We start from the raw sequence: 24,563 nt of genomic DNA, 5'->3' as shown, positions 1-24,563 counted from the left end.
TTCAAATCTAACAAATTTTTATTTTTAAAAAGAGAGGTTTATTAAAAAGACTTTGAAACTTTATGATATAAAATGTCGCATAAAGTTCAAAAACCCAAAAATTAAAATTAATATAAAAAAAAAAAAAGGGAGAATCAAATACTGTGTTATTGGAGGATTTAGTCCTTCTACCGTTTCTAGTCCCATTACTTTCAAAAATGTGTATTATTAATCTTGAGACCGACTTTTTTCCATTAAGTTCATCAAATCATTTGACGTGATTTATGTTTTAAAACGGATGATGATGCGGTATAATAGCCTTTGATATTTTTTGTTTTCTTAAAAAATTAAAGTAATTTAATCCTTGTCAATTCTGAAGTAAGCACTTAACGATAATTAATCATGACATTAGTGTTTTATGTCAATTGTACATACTTTTGATTGGTATGATAACAAATTTAGCTTGCAATATTTATGTAAATGTTAAGGCTAATTTTTTTTAGAATCTAGATAAAATTGACAAAACATATAAACATTGAGAGCTAAATTTATTGTTATACTGATCAATTTGTGTAAAATTGACTGAAAATATTAATTTTGTGATTAATTGTCCTTAATTGATAGGGGTTAAATTACTCAATTTCAAAATTAACAAGTTCTAGGGATTAAATCCTACCAAAACACATAATACATGGAATTTGACTGATAATAATAAATATTATGGTAAAATATGGAGGCTCTTGTATTAGGAGTCAGATGTATTTTGCCCCCTTTACTCAAAAAATAGACAATTTAGTCCCTACATGTTAGATTAAAGAGCCAAATTGGTCCCTCTATTAAAAATTTCATCCATTTCTACTATTAAAAACTACTCGATATACACCACATGTAACTATCTCGTTATTCTGTCACCAGTTTTTAACAATAGAAATAGATGAAATTTTTAATAAAAATGACTAGTTTACTTTTTAATATAATATACAGAGATTAGTTTATCCACTTTTTGAGTAAGGGAACAAAAAGCAATTTAAGTCCTAAAACAGGGGCCTCTATGGCACTTTTACCTAAATATTTCCTTTATAGAATAATGGTTGGGTTTTGTCGAGACCCTAAGTCCTTGAGTACTAAGATTCAAGTTTTACCATGCATAATTACGATGTTTAACATATACCTCTACTACTAACGGGTTTTATCCTGTTATTTTCAATTCTTCATCCCAATTATTTTACATTGGTTTGATTTTACTCTACAATGATTGAGTCCGAGTATAGAACTAGAGTTGATATGTTCTAATTTGATTCATAAAAATGTACGAAATCAAAGGAGGGTATATCCAACAAAAGATAGTTTGATGCTATTTTGAAGGGGGCTTAAATTAGTTGCCTCCGTTTATGCAAGAGGGAGAAATAACCAAAAATATACGTACGTGGAATGGGTTTTTGCAATTCCAATTTCATCTTCTTCATCATTAGCCATGGTTTGATTCATTTGGGAGGGTTTAATCACAACCCCAGTTTTCTTTCTTTTGTTTCTTCCATCCCTTTTACGACCTCATAGTCTCCTCGCCGATGAGAGGAACGTAGAAACCAAATCGGATCGAAATTAAATGAAGAAATGTCTCAATATGTGCGAGGGGAGAATCCGGAAAGAAAGGATAGATTAGTAGCTGTTGGTGTCGATAAGGATAAATATAGTCTTCAAGCTCTTCATTGGGCTGTTGATAATTTCCTCACCAGAGGTCAAACTTTGAGGCTTGTTCATGTTCTTCAAAAACCGATCAACCCCTTTCAAGGTAATCAATGCTCAAGCTACAAATTTTATGTTTTTTTAAAGGGAGTTAAAATTGAAGTATAATTTATAATTGTATTAATTTATTATTTTGGAATTTTGAAGGGATTAAATTGAAATTTTATCATCTTAAGAGGGGTTGGAGTGCAATTTTATTACTATATTTGTAATTTCAAAGCTTTAGAGGGATTAAAATGAAACTTTATCATTTTTGGAGGGACAAGATCCGAACTCCCAACTGTTCCCTTGTTGTCGTTCTTGGCCCCGCAAAGCCATAAAACATTTTTTAGGAGAATTAGAATTAAAATACAAATTTTGAAGAGTTAAAGTGTAATTTTATTATTATATTAATTTACATTTTAATTAGTTATAAATAGATTAAAACTGAAAGTTTACCATTTTGGATAAAAGGACCATGCTTGCCCCTAATAACAGGGGCGGAGCCAGAAAATTTTTTAGAAGGACCGAATAAAATTTTAATTTATTATAGTTTATATCTTTATAATTTGTAAATGATTAAATCAAATTTTTATAATTTTAAGGGGGTTAAAATATAATTTTACCTTTATTAATTTAAAATTTTTAAAAAATTTTAAGGGCCTAAAATGTAATTTTATATTTTAGGGGGTCGGGGCCTATGCCAGCCCCTAGCTTCGCCCCTGCCTAACAATGCCTTTATATTTAAATCTATGGGATAACCATAATGTTGTTTAAGGGGTCAAAGATGAATAAGATTTTTTTATTGGCTAAATTATAAATTTATCATTATATTAATTTATAATTATATCAATTTTAAAGGAATTAACAGGATAATTTTACGACTTTGGGGCCAAAGTAACTACTTGCGCTCTTTGTCTTCGCCTTTGGGCATAGTTAGGAGCAAGTGGGGCTTTGAACCCTTGGTTGAATAGTATAATTTCACTCATTCAAATATCATTATATTAATTTATAATTGCATAAATTTTAAAAGGATTAAAATGATTATTTTCCCAAATTGGAGGACCAAAGCTACTGCTTTCCTCGTTGTCTCCCCCTCCGCCTTAGGGCGTAGCTTGGGACAAGTGAGGTCTTGGTCCTTGATTCAATGGTATAATTTCACTCGTTCAAATATCGTTATATTAATATGTAATTGCATAAATTTTAAGGGAACTAAAAAGACAATTTTACTACGTTGGAAGGTAAGTTACTGCCTACCCTTTCTGTGGGGTCTTGGCCCTTTGGTTGAATATTATAATCTCACTCACTTAAATATAAATAGTTTAATTGCCAATGAGACCGTAGTTCAAATGGCAAAGATAGAGCCTTGGGTCTTGAGTACCTAGGTTTTAGACCTATCATGTGTAATGACACCAATCTGAATTTGGGTCTCTCCAATTCAACTAGGACCCCTCAATTCTTGACCCAACTTTCTATCAAAATCAAGATCGAGAAAAGGAAGTTTTCTAATCATTGACTCAAATTCATTGGCGAAGTCCACTCAACGAAATATGAGGATATTTATGGCAGAATAGGCCAATCTAGTATTTCATGATAATGTGTAAGTTTTTAAGTCCAATCATGTATGGTTGTCATGGGTGAGTTTTAGTCAAGTTAGTCTAGTTGGTAATTTGAATTGTATTAATTTTTATTCTCTTTGTGATGTAATAGTTTAATATTTATAGTTACTCGGACTATATATTTGTAATAATTTAATCTTAGGTGATTGTGTTGACAACATGTTTGGTTGTTTTGTATGGATTGAAATCAGACGAAAGTAATGTCGGAGGAGAACGACAAGTTGATAATCAGAACTTGGACCTTTTCCTTCCTCTCCGAAGCTTATGTGCTCGTAAACAGGTTAGTTAATTAATACTCGGAAAATATTAAGGTCAAATTCTAATTTTGGTCCTTCAATTATGTTAGAAATTGAGATTTAATCTTTATATTTAACTTGGTATGATTTGATGCCACTACTTGTCATTAGTTAGTACAAGTAATTAATTTGTTAAGTATTTCAATTCAATGCATGGGAAATTCTATTTTGTATTGGAATGGTGTCTATTGAAATAGTCAAGGGAATTATTAATTATTAGTATAATGTTAAATTTAACCCTCAACATTTATATTTTTTTAATTTTATTTTCTTAGCTAAATTTGGTGCTCTGGCTTTAAAAAAAAAAGTCGAATTTAACCATCAATCTTTAAAAAGAGTCAAATTTTTTAATGAAAATATTGACAAACATTGAACTTTTTAAACATATCTCCCATAATAATCCACAAGTATGTCATGCTTCTTTTTATGAACTTTTTATATATTTTTTAATTTTGATTTTATTTTTATTTATTTAATTTTTTATAATTTTAAATTATTTTTCGATGTGTCAAATAAGACAAATAGGATCATGTCAACATAAAGTCGCATGGATTGCCATGTGGGTTACTAGGACGACATTAAAAAATTTAATATTTTAGTCAGCATTTTTATTTTTTTGACTCTTTTTGAAATGATCAAATGTAGCTCAAAAAAAGAATAAGGGTCACACTTATATGGGACTAAATTTGATATGATGCTTTAAATTAATTAATGAGATTATAGAAATAGAGATCACAATATGCCAACAACTCAAAGATGCAAGTAGTTATGAGCTTTAGGGTTGAAATCCTACCAATAACATCCCCTTCCCCCCAATATGTAATGTACCAAGAAAAGCAGATGCACCAATTTAAAATACAGTACTTGATCTAAATTATGAACATAGTAGAGGGACCAAAACAAAATTTGATCAATTCTAGTGTGTTTTTTTTTATGTGTGTATGTCAGATACAATGTGAAACAGTGGTGCTAGAGGACACAGATGTTGCAAAAGCACTTGTTGGATACGTTAACCAATATGGAATTGAGACTCTGTTTGTTGGTGCTGTCTCAAAGACTGGAATTTCCAGGTAATGCCTGCATCTTTACTTCTACCTGTCAACTGCTAAATGCATGCATGCATGCATGGATGTAAGTATGTTTATGGTCTGAGTTCGGTGTTATGCACGTACAGATTATTCAAGGGTACAGATACCCCATCTAGCATACTAAAACTGGCACCAGATTTTTGCAATGTTTATGTTATTGCGAAACGAAAGGTTGCTGCGGCACGACTTGCTAGTCGACCGGCCCCCGGTAGAGCTCAAAGCTTGAACAGTGAGGATGACTCAATCATGTAAGCTTTTACCATCCACTGCTTAGTAACCCCATCGATTGAACAATTTTTAGATGTTACGTGAATTCATCAAGTGTTATTTATTTATTTATTATATTGAATATTGGGATGTAAATGTAATTAAAAAAAGATGAAATGTCCAGAGAAAACGATGGGTTATTCTATGATGATGAAGTTTCAGCACTTGACATGAACTCATCCTCAGGGGCAGGCAGTGATGGCTTGAATTCGTCTTTATATCAAAACCTTGGTACTTCCTTGAGATCACCCCCTGTTATGGACCCCTTCCGACGGTCTTTTGCGGTGCCGGTGACCTCGTCACCCGCCCTGGACCTGCCTGCTTTTCGGACTGGCCAGAAGCATCATTCCATTCCCACCACTCTCTCTGAGTATTCGTCTTTGTTGGAGTATGAATCACCATCTTCTCCGGAATCTGCAGTAAGTCCTACTCTAGTTTCAATGCCTTCAACACTTTATCAACTTTTTACAATGGGTCATATATATCTTCGAAGTGTCGTCCGCTAGGTAATCGATCAAATCCCCATCAATCAAAGGTATTATTTTTGTGTCCAGATTGTCTCTTGTACTTAATCAAAAACCAGTGTACCATGAGAGCCCCGATTAGTATAAGAGCTAAGAGAAGGCGTGTAATAATTATGGAGCTCACTTATGCGTTGTGGGAAGGAGAGGAGGGGGAGGTGGAACCACAGGCTTGAAGCTTAAGGCCCTTACTTGCAACCATGGTACCACTAGGACTATATACCAATAGTACCACATTTCCCAACAAGTGACTTATATACTATAGGTTAGAGGTTCAAGCCCCACAAAGGAGGAGATGCTCATGTCTCCTTGATGAGTGGTCGTACACCCTCATACAATCAAGTTGCTCCTGGCTCTATGAACCAGTCACTTAGAGTAACTACTCACAACACACTAACTCTCAACAAAGTATACGAGACGAATTCTCTAGAGGACAATACCTTCGATTATTAGAGGATTGGTCGATTGCGTGAAGAATGACACTTCAAAAATCTTTTTCAGAAGGAGTCAGCCCCTCAACATGTATATATGCTCGTATATTCAGACATTTATTTATGTTCTTTGAAGAGAATTTTGATAACTAAGTTCAATTCTAGCTTCACATTGTTCGTTTTTCTTCTTTTTATAAATAGCCGGAAGACAATGATGAAACAAGAAGGTTAAGGATAGAGCTGAAACAAACAATGGATATGTACCATGCAGCTTGCAAAGAAGCATTGGCAGCCAAACAGCAGGTAATATATTATATTAATGGTTAAGGGTTTAGGGAATCTCTTTATGTATAATAAATAATAGAGATAAAGTGACATTTAATTTTTTTAATGTGGCAACTTTTTACAATTTAATTTTTTAATTTTTTTTTATCCACATTAATTTTGGAACTTGACAATATTTTCCGGTTTTGATCTAACATGACACATTAATATTGTGCCATGTTGTTTAGGTGATGATGTGTCCCAATTTCATATTCTCACATCATCATAAAGACTAAAATTGAGAAAACTTATCAAGTTCAAAGACTAATATAGACAAAAAAAGGTTCAAAATCAAGTTAAGAAAACTTGTCAAGTTCAAAACTAAATAAAATTTTTATCCGTAAATAATATTAATAGTTTAGGGTATATATACATGCATAAATGTATAACATAAAAGTATATCATATGTATGAATATAGGTGATGCAACTCAAAGAATGGAAGAGAAGAGTAGAGGAGAAAAGAAAAAAAGGAGGAACATTATCATCAACAAGAAAAACAAGAATAACAAGAACAAGAGTTGATGTTGATGATGAGTCAACTCAGGAACTGGTGGAGATAGAGGTGCAAAAGAGGGTGGAAGAAGAACTTCAGAAAGCACTTTGTGAAGCAGAGGAAAGAAGAAAGTTGATGGTTGTAGATGATTTAGGCCATTCCAATTTAGTTGTCAAATACCAAAGCTTATTTCATATTTTAGTTGTCATTTTTCTATTCTACTTCTATTTTACTATATATGTCTATTTTACTATATAGTTTAGTACCAAAAAAAATATAATCTGTAAAAGGGACTAAGTCCCAAAATTACACATAAATTTTGATATAATGTGTAATGTGATACAAACACTTTGATTTCATTCAATTGTTTACATGTAACTTCGACTTTGATCAAATTTTACATGCCATTAACAGTTAAACTTGAATTTTGAAATCTAAAAACTAAAGGAATTAAATTTTAAATTCTCTAAGAGTACAGGGACTTATGGGATATTTTAACGTAAGCCTTAAACAGGTAAGGCTGATTAAAATTACGTTGGCTGTCAATAACAATCATATAGCATAGCAACATCAGGACAGAAATAGCAGCAATTCATCACAACACAAGTAGCAAATATTGCAATTTCCAGTTAAACACAACAAAAACTTCAGCAATTTGCTCCCAAAGTAATGCTTATTGACCAATGCTTAAAATTTAACTAGCATATAAATCTATTACAATAGTTCATTTTCCAGCAGGATCAAATATATAAGCAAAATCTCTCTTCACCAAAATTATGTTCATACATCCCCCACCCCCTCCTCCCTCAAAAAAAAATTTTGGTCAACTTATTCCAATGGCATGAGGCAATAATTACTTCGTATCATCTTCACTAAATAAACCAAAGCCTTCTACCTTTATTTGTATTGTTGAGAGACTTCACATACAAGCTTATCCATGAACTGGCATTTTTTGTCAAATCCCCAACCAGGGTTGCTCTGCATTAGACAAGCCCAAGTTAGATCCGGAAATTTTGGACAGTCATGATTGATCAAACATGGAACACGGCATGACACCGAAAAAAGGGAACAAACATGATACAAATATACCAACATGTCAAAATATACATAAATAGAACTATTAACGTATCAAAATTGATATATTGGATATAGCGCAGAATCTAACATCCCTGCATCAGAATCTATGAGAAAGGTGATTCCAACCCTTCCATTTTACAAGAGATATCAGCAAAGTAAATCCATGAAAGCGTTATGCAACTAACTCATTCATACATGGTTCTAGCAGCTAAAATACTAAATTCTGGAATTTTCAATCTACATTGTGCTTTCTCTTATGCTCAATCCAACTAACTAAAATCATCACCCATGGCTCAGGGGAAGCCAGGAAGGTGACTCATTTCTACCTTTATTAAAGAGAATTTATACAAAAAAATAAAAAGGACAAACAAAACAAAATTAAAACTTCCACTTTACTATAGTTCCTGTCTTCTTATGCCTCATGCAAATAGCACCTTTAGGGTTACTTCTAATAACAAAACTCAACCATAAAGCTTGTGCCTGCTAGTGTCTTTAGCCTTCTTGATGAGCAGGGATCTCATACCTATGGCAGACAAGTTCTTTCCAAATGTGTCAAATCTATTACGCAAGTCCAAAAAGAATGTAAGGAAGCTAAAGTTCAAATCCTGTTATCTCACAATTGTACATCACCGGAGAACATGTTCCACAAATGCAATTGTGCATGGAAGTAACATTAGTTGAGAATAAATGGTAACCTGAAGAGTAAGAACTGCACGATTTGCAAACTGCTTCACAGAAGCAGGTACACTTTTGGGAATAGTTTTTGCAACTCTTTCTAACTCCTCTTGCTGTTTCTTTGCAGTTACTCTATCAGGTCCGCTGTAGTAATCAATGATCTCTTGCAGTAGAGGCACCTTATCCATTGTTTCCTTGATGGCTTCCTGAAATGTTAAGAATGTGGAAAAGATAGTATACAGCTATTCACACAAAGAAGTCATCTACAAGAGACTATCAAGAAAAAAGAATTATCGGTGTCCTTGTCCAGAAAATGCAACAGGTCCAAAAAGAATGCCTCCATTCAGAAATGAAGTGCTGATTTTTTCTCCATTAAGCATAATGAATATTTCTTCCAATATGGAGTTCCACTGTGATTCTTTTGATGTGGAAAACCAACAGAAGCAGAGAGATATTAGTTCTTTGAGAACATCACGTTATACAACAAAGCAATATGTTTGACAGCTGACAAAAAGATACAAGGTTTATCAGAATTGATAAAGTTGTGTCGATTTCACAGGTTAACCATCCAATTTCTTTAAGAAAAATTGTGTGCTAAAATTTTTTTACCATGACATCCTTAATTCCTTACGGTGACTTACTGGCTTAGAAATTAAGGACATAAACTAGTCCAATTTCAACTATAGGATTAACTTAAAGCAGCATGTCCTCCAAAAAGAATTTGATTAAAAAACTTACTATATCAGTAAATAAGAAATATTTCTAGTTCTCCATGTCAATCATATAGAAGAAATACAGTCTGTTAACAACGAGTCAAGGCCAAAGAAATAGAATATACCTCCCACTCCTCTTGATTTTCAATTCCTTCATATGACATGAGGAAAGGCTTCACCTTCTCAAGTGCATCTCTAAGAGACATAGGTGGTTTCTCATCAATATCTGGGTTAGTCCCAAACTCTTCCATCAGATATTCAGGTTCGAACTCTATCTGCAACCCAAATAAGTACATAAAAGCTTTGAATCAAGATTCACACAAAAATATCAATGTTGACAATACAGTCCATGCATAATCTTGTTGCAATGTTCAATTAAGGATATGGTTGAATTAGTTTGATCTTGTTTCAATTGTTCTTCTTTTAAATGTGCATTATCAATTGTATCTACAACACATAAACCTATTTGTTAGCAATGCTTCGCATTACCCAAAATTCTAGTCCAAGGAAAACTTATAGCAACCAAGTATATACCTGCTAAACAATCCTAATGAACCGAGCAAACTGGTAATCATTTAATTACATACCAAAAACGCCTTTATAAACAGTAATTACTAAGAAAAAGAATCAGATGACTTACCAGCCCAAACTGTTATGTAGCATGCAAGTAAACACAAATTTCAATTTTCTTGATTAATCAAAGTAATTGACAATGAGCTCATAATAGCCATCTAATACAAGAATTTTCAAGAACAAACCAAAAATACACTCCTTGAACAACTTCAGGAATATCAAACAATTGCTGTACATTATCGTCAGAACAAGTGAATCATTGAAAATCAACAAGAATATATTAAATTATTCTGAACAAATTACAGAATGCAAGGGCAGCAATGTGAATATAATTTCACACCAACCAATTAGAGCCCAACATAGTTATAGAGTATTACCAGCCTCATATATTATAAAATAAATAAATTACTCAGGCATATCTTTCAGATTAAAACTTATTACTGTACTTGTCACCCCTAACGCCCATCTACTATCTTATTCTAGATAAGCCTCAAACAACATAATGACGACTAACAGCAGTTAGAACTCTGTCCCAACCCAGGTTTTTCATTTATACATTTTCTATCGTAAAACAATTAAGATTCATGGGACAGAATTCGAATCCTTAACATCATACATACAAATTAATCCTCGTTTTTCAATCAAGTTATACTTTACATCATTTATCATACTCTCGGTTGCAAACTAAAGTTACCTTCGTATTTAAAATAAAAGCACAAACACGAGTAAATGAACTTCCAAATTAACATTGAGACCTTATACAAGGTATTAGACATGGTGATAACTGTGAACATAGGACTAACTCTAATTCTAATCTAGCAATCACCAGCTTTGACTAAGTATGCCATTAAAGCAGACTATGAAGCAAGAAAAGCACTCCCATCCCTAGTCCCCACCCCCATATTAAATTGTTAATCCCATCCCTTCCCATAACAACGAGTAAGGGAAAGATTTGCCCACACTAGCCAACCCCCTCCTTTACCATACAGGAAATCAGATTCTCCACCCTTAATATTATTCTGCTACACAGTGACTCTATTTTCAGATAGGAATTCTCTGCAATTTATCTAAAATAAAATATACTTAAAACATTCCCTGAGTCCAATTCTACACAACTTACAAGAAAATTTAGTCTATAATATATGTGTCACCAGGCCAATTCTCTTTCAGCTGATAGCATACATAGAAAAAAGAAAACAATTTAATATCTAATCCTAATGATTGAAAATAATAATGATAATAATCATGGAACAAAATTTTAAAAGGTGAACTACTCACCATAAAGTTGGTATGCAAAGCTTCCAAGTAAGCATCATCCATAGGAGAAGGCAAAACTCTACTGCTAATCTCTTCAAACCCTTCAACCAACTTATTCATACTGTCAGCTCCAATAGTTTCGGCCAACCTCTCCCCATCCGCATTGTTCCCTAAGTAAAGTTCATCTCTAAGCTCTTTATCAGCTTCCTCCTCTTCCCCTGTGTCTTCTCGCTCCCTTCTTCCTCTTCCCCTACCCATTCGCGCACCTCTACCTCTACCCCTACCTCTTCCTCTACCTCCACTCCTTCCCATATCCTCCCTTTCATCACTTTCGCTTTTCCTTGAAAGAATGCCCATTGCTTTCTTTACTGCTTCTTCCTTACTCAACCGGGGCGAAGGAGGCTGTTGTTGTTGCTGCTGCTGCTGCTGCTGCTTCAGCCTGATATGCCTATTTTCTTCCTTCGTCTGCAAGACAGGCCCTGGTTGTTTCACGGGCTTGCCCCGCCCAGCACCCGATAATGACGCGACTGAGGGTGTCCTAGGTGAAAAAGTTCGCTCACTCGACTGAACCGACTCAGCAGGTAGCTTGGCAGACAAATCAGTTTCAATCTCATCCTGCTTCATAACAAAGATCGGCTGCTTTGCTTCCCTCGGAGGAAGCGGAGGCGGAGGCGGAGGCGGAGGTGTCGGCCGAACTGACTCATTGGTGACTCGGCCTCGACCAGACCCATTTTGGGAAACAAAAGAAGAGAAAGAAGGGATAATTGGTTCAGACGATAAGGGTATTCCTCTTCCACGGCCATGGCCTGATCCGACAGCTTGTGATTCAGCCGAGTCACGCTTCGTGTCCTCTGAATCAGGTTTTCCAAGGGCTGGAGTGAAACCACCGAACGTACCAGAAGGGGAGACGCCCTCACGGCCGCGGCCACGGCCTCGGCCGTCACCGGAGCTGGAGGAAGCGGAGAAAGGGGAGGAGGATTGGAAGAGAAAAGAGGTGCGTTTGGTAAGAGATGTAAGGTAGTGATTGGTAGGGTTAGAGAAGGTCCTGCCAATGCTTCCTCTCATTTGGAATCGGTCGACTGAAGATTAAACTTCCACTACTGCTAAAACGAAACCATGGGCTACATAAGGTTAGAGCTAAATTAAAATATGAATTTTAGCGTTAAAAATACCATCCAGGCACCTCTACTAGTAATCAAATTATATTTTGCCCCTAACAAATAAGTTTATACATTAATTGGAATAGCAAATTAGTCCTTTTGATTAGAATTTTCATTCATTTGTATTGTTATAAACGGGTGTGGCTAACAAAATAACTAAATAGTTATATATGGCATGTCACATATAAATCATACTAACATATGGGGACTAGTTTTAAAGTAGAAATTGATGAAATTTTTAACAGAATAATCAATTTACTTTTTGATTCAACATGAAAAGATTAATTTACCTATTTTTTAGTAAATGAGGAAAAATGCAATATAATTCATAATACAAAAATTTTAGAGTTTAGACAAAGGCATAAATTAGATGGGTCAGGTCGATTTTAGGCTGTGTGGAGTAAGATTGAACCAATTTGTTTTTAAGATTTTAAGTTTAAATCATTTTGTAGGTAAAAAGTATTATGAAGGCCCCTACATTATGAGTCAATTTGATTAAAGAGCAAATTGATCATTTTGTTAAAATTTTTATCCATTTATACTATTAAAATTTATTATTATACGCCGACATGAGGTACAAGTGACTTAAATGAAAACTCTCAAATAGCTCAAAGACTATTTTGTAACTTTTTAAAATTGAGTGACCAAAATGTAAACTTACTAATAATTTAAGTGAAAACACAGTAAAGATTACTCAACTATTAAAGGTTGCAAGTCATCCAACTATTCAATTTTGTTATTTTTTATCACATGCAAACTAAAGTAAAAATAGAAATACCCAAAAATCTCAAATAGTTGTGTGACCAAAAAAGATAAAAATGAATAGTTGAGTGATCATTTTGTAAAATTTCATAATTGAGTGACTGTTTTGTAACTTTTCATAATTTAATGACAAAAAAGAAAAAAACATAATTAGGTGACTACTAATGCAGTTTACCCATAATTTAATGACCTTAGGTGTAATTTACCCTAAAAAGTAATAATTGTTCAATATCACAAGAGAGATATCGCGAGTCTTGGTGACTTGGTCGATATATACTATAGCCACATTTACTGGAACAAACCCTTAATTCCAGAAAATAAAAAACTCAGATACTTGGTCGAGGAAGAAGGCAAAGCACAGCCAAAATGTCGTCGTTTTTGCAATCACTTTTGGATCCGAAGAAGAGCTGGTTAGCTTCTTTGCATATGAAAGCCCTTACCACACGCCTCCGCAAATACGGTACGGTTTTCCCCCAAAAAACCCTAACCCTAATCTCGTCTCCTTTGTTTCTTAATTTCAGTTAAAACATATTCGGTAATGTGTTTAGGCCTTCGTTACGACGATCTGTACGATCCTTACTATGACTTGGATATCAAGGAGGCGTTGAATCGGCTGCCCCGTGAGATTGTCGATGCTCGTAACCAACGCCTTAAGCGTGCAATGGATCTCTCCATGAAGCACGAGTATCTCCCAGAAGATCTTCAGGTTTTTCTTTTTTTTTTTAAAAATCAGTGAAGATTTTTTGAGAAATCTTATTTGAGTATTTTATCTTAGAGGATTGACCCCTTCTTTTTCCTGTAATTGTGAATAAAAATTAGCTTTTTAATGTCTGGAACCTTGAATGAATCCTATTATAAATCCTATTGCCTTTAAATTTTTGTCATTGATACCTGTAATTTTTTTAACATATATAAAAGGAGAAAAGTCTTGATAAGGTATGTATGAATTTGATTTCTGCTTCCTAATTCTATAGTTAATACCATTGGATATAGAAGCCTAAATTACTGTAAATTATTAGAATGGAAGTTGCAAAGTCGGAACAAAACTCTTTTTTACATAGAAAGCACAGCCCCTGACTAAGGCTATTTAACAAACTCTATGCGGAGCTAGGAACTAATATATTGTAATTCATTTTAGTACGATTAAGCTATGACTTTTTTTGTTAACATTAGTTGCTATGTTTGATTATGTTTATAATGACCCATATATGCTTGCCACTTTTTTTCATTTTGTAAGAAGAAAGGGATTGAGGAAAAACAGCATTCTATAAGTTTTTTTGCTTGAAAATGCATAATCAATTCTAATTCATTGGATTTTATCTTTCCTTTGCAGAAAATGCAGACACCATTTAGGAGCTATCTTCAAGATATGCTTGCTCTTGTAAGTTCTTGTATATTAAAAGTTCTGTTGATAGCTTGACTTGGATTTTGTTTTGCATTGTTTGGCTTTGGCTATTCATGAAATTTCAGTGTGCAGTATATGTTTGGCTCAGTTATTCTAAGTTTGCCTAAAAAAGATAGTAAACCATATATTTGTCAAATATGTATCCTACATGTGTTCTTTAGAAAAACTGATAATTGGAGTAATTTTGACATAATATACCCAGTAATTTATATGAGGTAGTAATTAGTATGCTTTAATATAATTGTATTATTACTTGGTATGTTTTGACAAACATAATCTATAAAGTAATAGTCCTAATTTATATTTCTATGTTTTTATCTGAGTAGGGAATCACTGTTTATAACGCACTTTTAGTGGTCTTTGCCTCAGTTTTACTAGTCATACTACAGACAATCTTTATGATTATTTCTAGATTCAGTGCCGACATGTCCCAGTATATAAGCTGTAAAGATTTCTAGGAATAGCTGTATTGAATCGAATAGTCTTTTTAGTTGTTGTATTAAGTTTTGAAATGATATAGTTTTTGCTTATATCTTGTAGGTGAAGAAGGAGAGAGCAGAGCGAGAAGCATTGGGAGCTTTGCCTCTGTATCAGCGAACCATTCCTTAAGGGTTTTCATGCCGTATCTCATAGTCATTGCTGTTGAAATTTGCGTTCGATTATCTGTATGTGCGTATGGTATTTCGATAGCGGAAGTGGACTGAATTTTTACAATTCCTGGTTTGGTTGGTTTACACAGTCATCTGTGTCAGTTTTTGAACTGAATCACTTATTTAGGTTTAAGTCTGTTGGCAGTGTCCCAATAATAAACAGAACTGTGAACCGCATTTTACACATTCAATGCACGCAAAGCAATTCTAGAATAAACAAAGCCTTTGAACTTTGATTGTTGGAGCAAATCTGTAGACTGCATGCCCTGATGTCATTCTTTTTTGTTTATGTTACTCAAGGTTTTCAGAACTAATGAGCAGTGGTCAATCTGTCAGACCACCGGTTATTGGTCCGATCAGTTTGATCAATCTTATCGGTTTACCCATTGCAATTGAATAAATTGTTTAAAAAAATCGTAATATTAAAAATATTGAAAAATAGAGAAAGCTTATTCAATTAGTTTGTATTAGTTTATCAATCAATTGGTCGACCTTTTATTTCAAATTGATATTTTGGTTGGTTTTTGTTCTAATTGGCTGTTAAGCTCCGGTTTTGAAAATAGTGGTGTTAGTGTTATAGTCTAGTGGGGATTTAAGTTCTATTAGATAGATACCGGTGATGATGAGATTAGTTATTGTAATGGTGAAATCGAATAATTTAGCACTGAAAATAAAATCAATAAGGTGATTTGTTTTGATATTAATGTAATGATAATAGTGAGGTGAATTATGGTTAGGTAATGACATTTTTAATATAATATTAGGGGTAAGAGATGGGTCACAAAATTTGAATTCATGTTAAACAGGTATCTAATAAGAGATAATAATAAATTTAATCATCATTTCATACAAGTCACAATATAGTGAGATAATGATATTTTTTTTTAATGCTGTGAGACTATTATAATTTATTAGAGAATGACGTTCTTTAATATAATATTGGGGCAAGAGATAGTGTCACAATTAGAATTCATATTAAACAGGTGTCTAATAAGAATTTTAATTATCATTCCATACAAATCATAATTTATTATATAATTTAACTAAAAGTGAAATCAATTACAAAGTAGAAAATAAAAAATAAAAAAATTTCCACATAGGTCTCCTGTGTTATAATTCAAGCACAACATACACAACATTAATTGGTAATTAATTCTTCATCAATAAATATCCTTCAATCCGGTGAGATTTTCGTTGATACAAAAAAATATTGGTAACTGTTTTAAGTATTATAATAGTCAATTAGTTGTTACAATATAGTATAAAGCTTTATCGCCTTCACATGCTTGTGCAATGATATCCAACACATAATATGAATACGTATAATTTTTAAATATACATAATAATAATAAAAAGAAAAATAATAATTTTAGCTCTTGCTTTTAATAATTTATTATGATGCAATCACCCTAAATAAAATATGATTTTACCAGGGATGAAGGACATGTTTCCTTCCTCTAATTAAAAGGAAAGAAACATACATGGTTTTTCATTAAAAACATCCAAATGAAAAATCTACAAAGAAACATCAACTAAATTTTTATGGCATTTGTTTTCTACAAGCAAACAGTCCCAACACGAACATACCGAAACTAACATGTATGCAGAATCATGTAGCAAAAACCAGTATTTTAGCTACATAAATTCACATCATAAAAAAGGGAGGCATTAATATGTAATACCTTACTCTAAAGTGCAGGTTTTGATCATTAATCTTTGCTACCATCTTCTTCATAATTGCTTCTACTCTCATTACTGTTACCTTTTGAAACAATGCAAGGAGTGAGAGGTGGAAATGAGGGCACGGCTTTTAGCATGAATTTACGGCCACTTCTTAACGATCCCGAAGAGCTTGACCCGAGCTGATGCAATTTGTGAGGAGGTGAAACTCGTTTTCCGTTCGGGGAACTTGCTTTCACAGACTTTAAAGGTGTAGAAGTGTCTTTCAACATCTCGGGTGTATCATCCTCCAAAATGTCATATAGTCCACCGTCGGAGTCGAGCTGTTGAAGCTCTTTGTCTATAGGGGATTTTGGTGTAATAGGTGAACTGCGCCAACGAAGGGAACCTCCTAAAGTAAAACAACCACTTCTAGGACCTAAATTCAATCGTGAAAGATTTGTCAATTCCCTTGGTTTAGATGATGATGAATCTATAATAATCGAGGGATGATTTGGTAGCGGAGTCTGATGACAGTCATCGGCAAGTATGTTGTCTGCATTATTGTAGTTGATTTTGTCACGGTGAGAACCGACATACAAATTTTCTTTACTTGTTTCCAGAAGCATGTCGTTGGTATTAGAAGTCCTTGGAGATTTTGCAAGTGATACGTTAGTAGGATCAGACTCGGGTGATGGAAGGCATCTCATAGGAAGAAGTCCTGATGCAGAGGCATTCTTTCCAGGGCTGAATAGAAAGGTAATAAGTAAATAAAGTTGAATTGGTATATGAAACTAGGATGTCATAATCGTAAATCTCACTCTGAGTGTTCGAATGAAGGTGTCGTAGGTGTAAGATAGTGTGGATTACACAACTCAGAATGCAAGAAATCCTTCTTAGCTGCGACTGTACTTTCCGATAGCTCCCCGACACCTCTTTTCACAATTGCTTCAGTCACATAATAATCTGGAAACATAGAAATAAGGATTACATACCGAAAGATACTAATCTTCAGCTCCTATATACCCTAAAACAATGTTGGAACGAGTGAGCATGTTTCTCTATTTTCTAGTTTTGGAGATAAAAGACGAAAATGCATTGAGAGACAAAATTCTAAATGATAATTCTTACAAAACTCACCTTCCTTCTTGCCATAAACATTTTTACACCCCTCACATCGACATCCAATGGAGCAACCAACATTAGCCTTAATATATAAAATAGTTTCATAAGTCCAGCAAAGATTTACTAAGAGATGACATGGAAAGCATTGCAAGATGATTCAGGCAACTGTAAATTCCAAACCTGGTAGCATTCACAATATTTTTTCAGACACATTGACCTTTTGCAATTGCACCCTCTTTTATGTCTTGCTGAAGATGGCGTCTTCCAGTTTCCATCTTCCTATACATGGAAAGTAGACCAAAATTAGTAAATTTGAACCAAAAGAAAAACCTCTCTGTTTCAGGCTAAGTTCATTTATACCCTGCTGTTTACTGGAACCTCAGTGACTGGTTGTACAATCTTGGGAGCAAATGCTAGTGGATTACGCGATTCAATTTGTTGGCGTGTTTCAAGGACAGTACTTTCATACTCAGGTCTGTTGAAGCAACCTTGACATGAGCAAGGTTCAGCACAATAGATACCGGCAGCAAAACAGTCACAATAGCTTCAAAGGAATAAGGAGGACAAAGTTAGCATATATAACACTAAAAATAGTTACGTAAGCAGATGTCAACAAAGTAAAAGCAAAATTACTTACAGTTTCAAGCATTTGCTCTTCTTGCAATTGCAACGCTTGCAACCCTCATCGCTATCTGATAACTTCTTCCTACAGAAGCATAAATGATCCTACTTATTGAGGGAATGTGATAACTATCAAATCAGCAAGTAGTACTTACCTTTTATTTTTGGGGCTTTGCTGGTTAAACACCTCGTTAATATCTCCATCCCCTGAGCTAAGCTTCCTTTTTCTGTTTACGGTCATGTGACACTCTATTGACTCCATGGTGCAAAGTGATTCAGAAGCTGCAGAACCTTCAATTGTAGAAACCTTTGCTTCAAGTGTTCTATCCTGAGGAGCAGTTGATACTTTCTCAAATGCATCCGAGCAGTTCTCCATGTTTTCCATTGACTGACAACTCGTAATAGATGCTGATTTTATGCCCTCCGTACCCATAGTATCCACTGCCAGCTTCATGCTCACAGTTCCACCTTGATCTGTTGGTATAGCACTAAAAATGCTGTTTAAGTGTAAGCCAATACCTGACGGCTTGGAAACAGTTAAGGAAGACCTATTGTCATAGCTCTGGGGAATCATGTTTATTGCTAATTGGGACAAGTTAACTAGTCGTCTCTTTCTTGATGTACTTGAATCCACATGAGATGAACCCAAACTCTCTGTTTTCGAAGATGTAGCAAGTGGCACTGAAGTGATCACATCATTTACTAGATTTGAAGAACCGCTGCAGTTTGCTGTAGATTCTGGTTGAGGTTCTCCAAATTGAAGGCAACGCCTACTCATGCCACGTAGGTGTTCGATGGCCTGCAAGTACTGGTGTCATTATTCCATTGCAAAATGAAAATCCTAGTAACATTTAATAACTAAAACAAAGCTAAAAATATGGAGTCAGTTAATATAATTAATCTCTATATATCAGAGCTACTTTGAATATTTTATACCTCAAGATCATGTGTAGTGTCATAAAATGGAGCATCTGTGACTCCCCCAACATTTTCAGCAAAACCTTCATATGCCTGAACCATTTGTAAAGATCCAGGCTGCAGTTGAAGGAAACCATCACATCCATAACCATCATCTTCTACTCCTTTCTGTAAAAGAGAAGAAAAGACAGTGAAATGAGTATACATGGTACTATTTCCCACCTTGATTTAGGACATAGAAATCAAGCATTACCTGAGGATTCAAGTTTTTACTTCCTTGTTCCTGAGAAGAAAGATCAAACATATCAGAATCAATTTGTTGGCAACCATCAGATATCCCTTGACCACCATGTTGATCTTCTTTTATCTTCAATGGCTCAATGTCAAAGGTTTCAAGGCCTTTTTCACTCTGCCTCAACAGCAATTGAACTGCATCAGCTTCTCTCCCTGAGTAATGTTTGTCAACAGATTCTAAATTCTTTGAGCATGGCAAACCATTTGCTGATGATTCAAGCACATTATTAGATTGTTTCAAGTTTAGGTTAACTGAATATGCAGAGTCAACACAATCAGCTTCCACGGGGTCGGCCAAGTATTCATCAACACATCCAGATGAACTACTAGGTTGGACTGACATAGAATCCTTGGTATCATCCTCCTTAATATCAACGATCATTTCTCGGTGCAATTCACTAACAGATCTTTCCAAATCACCAGACCTATTGGTACTTTGCTCGTCTCCTTTAACATTTTGAGATACTTCCACATTGGATGACTGAGGCCTGGAATAAGGTTAATTTCAGTGAAATCAGAGCTCAAACAAGGAGCTATTCAAGTGGAAAACATTAAAGCCAAAATCCTAGGGGTGACAAACCTTTTTAGAGTATTTATACGCGGAGACGTAAAAACTAGAGGGGGAGAACTGAGTCCCAAGAACCTTGGTGCTACATGGGGTACCTTGTCATGCTTTATAGGAGAAAGATTGCTAACAAAATTGGAAAAAGGGGATTCCTGGAATCAAATTAAAATAATGATAAATAAGATGTCTAAAAATTCATGAAAAAGGAAAATGGTATCCACTTGCAAAGCCTATGCAGTTATATTGATAAGTAACTAGTGAAAAAGAAAAAGTAAGGTGGCAACTGCAAAGTAATGGAACTTAATCAAAATCAAGTTTGAAGTTTTTTGCAAAGTAATGGAACTCAACCCAAAAGCATATGATAATTGCCTTCAGATCATTCCCGCTTTTCTTTAACCAAAACCGGCACATAACAAAACAAATAACTCATCCAAAGATTCCAAACAGAGGGAAACACAACACTATTACCTTGTGCTAAATCTAAAACCTCAATAATTTAAACATCCATGCAGCATTTACTCATCAAAGAAACCATTTTTTTTTTCCCGGATACCTCCTCTAACAAAACAGCACCAATAAATCTACTTCAAAGTTCAAAAGCAAGCGACCATTCAATTAGAGAACAATCACATCCTTTTTTTTCTTTTGCAAAGTTTAGTGTTTTATCACTTCATTGAAATAAACCTCCCAATTTCTCCACAAAAAAACAAAATTTTCACGGATAAACCCACTAAATTAGTGAAATTGCAGTCAAAAACCTAAGTCAAATCACAATTCCACCAACAAAAATAAAATTGTCACCTTAACAAACATTTTATGTTCACCGATCCCCAACCCCCTTTCCCAAACGTTAACAACATTAACTTACAAACTCCAATTTTAAATCAGATACTAAGAAAAAAGAATCCCATCAAGCAGCAACATTTACCCCTCAAAAAAATCTAAAACCAAAGCCAAAAAAAAGAGTAATATCTATCAAAAGAGAAAGATTACTTGAACTGGGGAAAAAGAAGAAGAGGGTGCAGCAGAAGAAGGAATTGGGGATTTAGTAGGTTCAGGAGAATCCATGCTTTGATAGCTTAACCCTAAGCTGTCCCTGCATTTCCACTGTGATTTTTGTTTTTTTTTCCTTTCTTTTTTTAAAATTTTTTTTCTCTCCCTTGAATCTGCAGAATTTTGACGTTGAAAATTTGTCAATAATTTTTTTTATATAATTTTGGTTTTAATTTTGCTTTAAAATGAAAAAAATGCTTGAGGGAGACGTAGGCTAAGAGAGAACAAAAGGCGGGCATTCAAAAACCGAGCGGGAACATCCCTCGGCCTTTCTATTGGATAACTTTCTGGGCCTTTTTCAGCTGGGCCTTTTGCTCTCTTTTTTTCCTATTATTTTCTTAATTTTGTTCTTAAAAATTAGAAATTATTTTAATTTTTATTCCATTTTAATTTTCACTATGTATGAAGTATCAACATTATTCAAATATATTCATACTTTAAATTCGGATATATTTTTATTTTAATTCAATTACGCTTTAAAATGCTTATTTCTAATTATTTAATTTAATATATTTCCTATTACTGTATTTTGTAAAATTTAAGATTTTATTCTTAAAGCTGCATTACAAATAAATACTACATCTGAATTTTCATTTCATATTTTATTCTAATTTAAGTTTTACATACGTAAATTCTATTCAAATTTATTTTAATTTATGATCCTCAAATTATTAATTTGATTATATTTTATTTTATATTTTTAAAAATATAAGAATAAATATTAAATTTACACATAAATTTTAGCTTAATGTGTAATTTAATATATAAATTTTGATTTGATATAATTATGTACATAAAATTTGAATTACAGTTTATATGTATAAATAAAACTTTAATTTTAATTTAATTATTCATATTTAAAAATAAATATTTATTTATTATTATATTAAATTAATATAATTATTTATGTATGCAATATGTCAACATAAAATTATATTAATCCAATAAAGTTATTAATAATTTATAAAAATTCAATCAAATCAAAATTTAATATATATATAAAAATTAAAATCAATAAATAATTTCTTAATATTTTTCCCTTAAAATTTACTCCAACCTCTACCTCATAACGGGGCCATTAGGAATTCCCGAGAAAGTCAACCATTTGTGATCCAAGTTACATCATTTGGAAGATCTCAATTTATTTTTGTTAATTAATACTAATCTAATATAACCAAAAAAAACAATGGAATTAAATCAGAAATAAAGCATGTATACTTTGCATAATATAAGAAGAGATTTATAAGCACAATCACTCAATTAGAAAATTTTGCAACTTAATTAGGTCAAAATTATTCATTGAGATTAACTGAAAACAATTAAATTCAAAAATTAATTAAAGTTAATTGAAATTAATTAACATTAACAAATTGAAAAAAGCTAATTAAATCAAAGTGATTGATTAAGACACAATTACAATATACAAATAATACATATTTAAATAATTAGAATTAGAATTAAATATTACAAAACACAATAAATTGATGATTGAAGTTTCTTCAATCAAGACCCACACATGATAAGATTTAAATTAAAATAAACATGGTAAAAACCAACGATCATTTAAATAATGAAATTTGAACAAAAATCATCAAAATTTTAGAACTCAATTTTACAAATACAATCAAAACATCATTCTAGGAGACTATTTAATTCTATATATAATATAAAATCAACTCCTTTTAGAGTAAATAGGAGTAAATAAAGACAATGTTAGTATTTAAAAAATCTAGGGTCAAAATAGATATTTCATGAAAATAAAAGAGTACTTAAAATTTTATTTGAACTTATGAATTTTAAATTGTATTAATTACTAAACTTTTAATTTTGAGTTAATCATGATTTTTCTTTGCAATGCATGTATTTTTTTTTTTTTTATATTAACTATTATTTTCTTTACATTACATGCAATTTTTCTTTTATTTCTAAATAGACCTTTAGTTTTTTTATTATAGGTATTATATACAAGTTTTAACTTTAAATTGCTACAAACATTTTATAATTATCATTTTCTATGAAAATATTTCTTACTTATTATTAGTATGAGTTATCACCATTAAAATAAATTAACTTTTCATTTTTGGAGTAACTAGGAGTAAATAGAGATAATGTTAGTCTTTTAAAATAAATCCAATGTCAAAATAGGTGTTTCATGAAAATATGTAAATTACTTAATTTTTTAGCTTATTAATTTCATATTGTATTAATTACCACGCTTTTAATTTTGTATTAACTTGATTTTTCCTAACATTGCATGTATTTTTTTTTTATTTCAAGATAGACCTTTAGTTTTTTAAATTTTTTATATATTATATATACAATTTCTATTTTTATTATATATTTTATTCTTTAAAATTTTCTTTATAAAAGCTAAGTTATTTTTATTGCTTATCAATTAATTATATATTTTTTATTGATTGAGTCTTAGCTCAATAAATATCGGCACTGTTGTCGATGTAGAAGGACGTAAATTCAAATGCACTAAAGCGTATTATCTTCCTATTTAAGGATTGAAGAAGAACTATAGATAATTATAAGCATTGTATAAAAAAATAGATATGATAAAACCTATAATAAAATTATATTCAAAAAATTAATTTTAATAGCATTACAATAACTCAATTACATATTTTATTATTCTCTTTTTTATATATTTACATATTTATATAAACTAGTAAAAATTATTTTAGATTTTATCAATCACTTTTCTTTTTCATTTTATTTTCTTAAATTCATTTAGATTATTTACTTTTATAACTTTTGTTCAGATAACCAAATTTTATAATTAAATTATCTGTAGTAAGTAAATGTATTCATATTTAATAAAAACTCTTAAATTTAACGAAATTGTTACTTTTGATAATATTTTTTAAATTTAATTTTATATATATTTCTAGATAAATTTTAAAATTAAGATTTTATAGATAAATTAAATCGTTTTTATATAAAAAAATGTAACATGTATACAATCTAACTTTTAACAACTTTTTCTTTTTAAATTTATATAATTGACTTACCTTAAATAAAATGACAAATTTTTCATCTAAAATTTGATTTAACTTTACATTTTACATAATATTTTGTAATCACTTTAATGTTTATAATACTTAAATTTTTAATCTACAATTTTAAATTTCAAAATTTTTTATGAAAATATAAAACTAATAAATCATTTTTTTAAATAGCAGAAGATGAATCCTGCAATGCCAAACTATATTCCTAATAAATTAAATTATGATATACTCACAATGTTGATAAAAATAATTATGTAACAATTTTATAAAAATTGATATGAAAATTAAATAATATTTT

The 24,563-nt window shown here is 32.2% G+C and overlaps 4 protein-coding genes across 4 annotated transcripts; 2 read left to right on the top strand and 2 right to left on the bottom strand.

The window, feature by feature from the left end:
• Window positions 1-1,344: 1,344 nt before the first annotated feature.
• LOC108465254 (U-box domain-containing protein 35) lies at window positions 1,345-7,139 on the top strand. The gene is made up of 7 exons (XM_017765576.2): window positions 1,345-1,771; window positions 3,515-3,603; window positions 4,568-4,689; window positions 4,794-4,955; window positions 5,099-5,393; window positions 6,128-6,229; window positions 6,670-7,139. Exons 1-7 carry the CDS (start codon window positions 1,594-1,596, stop codon window positions 7,000-7,002), a joined length of 1,281 nt encoding a protein of 426 aa, XP_017621065.1. The 5' UTR covers window positions 1,345-1,593; the 3' UTR covers window positions 7,003-7,139.
• A 196-nt stretch (window positions 7,140-7,335) lies between these two features.
• On the bottom strand, window positions 7,336-12,203 carry LOC108465260 (uncharacterized). The gene is made up of 4 exons (XM_017765581.2): window positions 11,061-12,203; window positions 9,335-9,484; window positions 8,517-8,702; window positions 7,336-7,722 (listed from the first exon to the last, which is right to left on the bottom strand). The coding sequence occupies exons 1-4, from the start codon at window positions 12,102-12,104 to the stop codon at window positions 7,642-7,644; spliced, it is 1,461 nt and encodes a 486-aa protein (XP_017621070.1). The 5' UTR covers window positions 12,105-12,203; the 3' UTR covers window positions 7,336-7,641.
• Window positions 12,204-13,189: 986 nt separating this feature from the next.
• On the top strand, window positions 13,190-15,237 carry LOC108465252 (cytochrome b-c1 complex subunit 7-2, mitochondrial). The gene is made up of 4 exons (XM_017765575.2): window positions 13,190-13,421; window positions 13,510-13,667; window positions 14,295-14,342; window positions 14,907-15,237. Exons 1-4 carry the CDS (start codon window positions 13,328-13,330, stop codon window positions 14,973-14,975), a joined length of 369 nt encoding a protein of 122 aa, XP_017621064.1. The 5' UTR covers window positions 13,190-13,327; the 3' UTR covers window positions 14,976-15,237.
• A 1,146-nt stretch (window positions 15,238-16,383) lies between these two features.
• LOC108465250 (protein tesmin/TSO1-like CXC 4) lies at window positions 16,384-21,514 on the bottom strand. Its single transcript, XM_017765573.2, has 11 exons — window positions 21,192-21,514; window positions 20,214-20,350; window positions 19,593-20,121; window positions 19,358-19,507; window positions 18,577-19,220; window positions 18,438-18,506; window positions 18,161-18,344; window positions 17,981-18,079; window positions 17,816-17,882; window positions 17,497-17,641; window positions 16,384-17,422 (listed from the first exon to the last, which is right to left on the bottom strand). The coding sequence occupies exons 1-11, from the start codon at window positions 21,264-21,266 to the stop codon at window positions 16,726-16,728; spliced, it is 2,796 nt and encodes a 931-aa protein (XP_017621062.1). The 5' UTR covers window positions 21,267-21,514; the 3' UTR covers window positions 16,384-16,725.
• Window positions 21,515-24,563: the final 3,049 nt, after the last annotated feature.

The sequence above is a fragment of the Gossypium arboreum genome, chromosome 13 (genome assembly GCF_025698485.1).
Source record: "Gossypium arboreum isolate Shixiya-1 chromosome 13, ASM2569848v2, whole genome shotgun sequence".
NCBI lineage: Eukaryota > Viridiplantae > Streptophyta > Magnoliopsida > Malvales > Malvaceae > Gossypium > Gossypium arboreum.
Note: the sequence above shows the minus strand (reverse complement) of the source record. Positions and strands in the feature narration are given on the sequence as shown.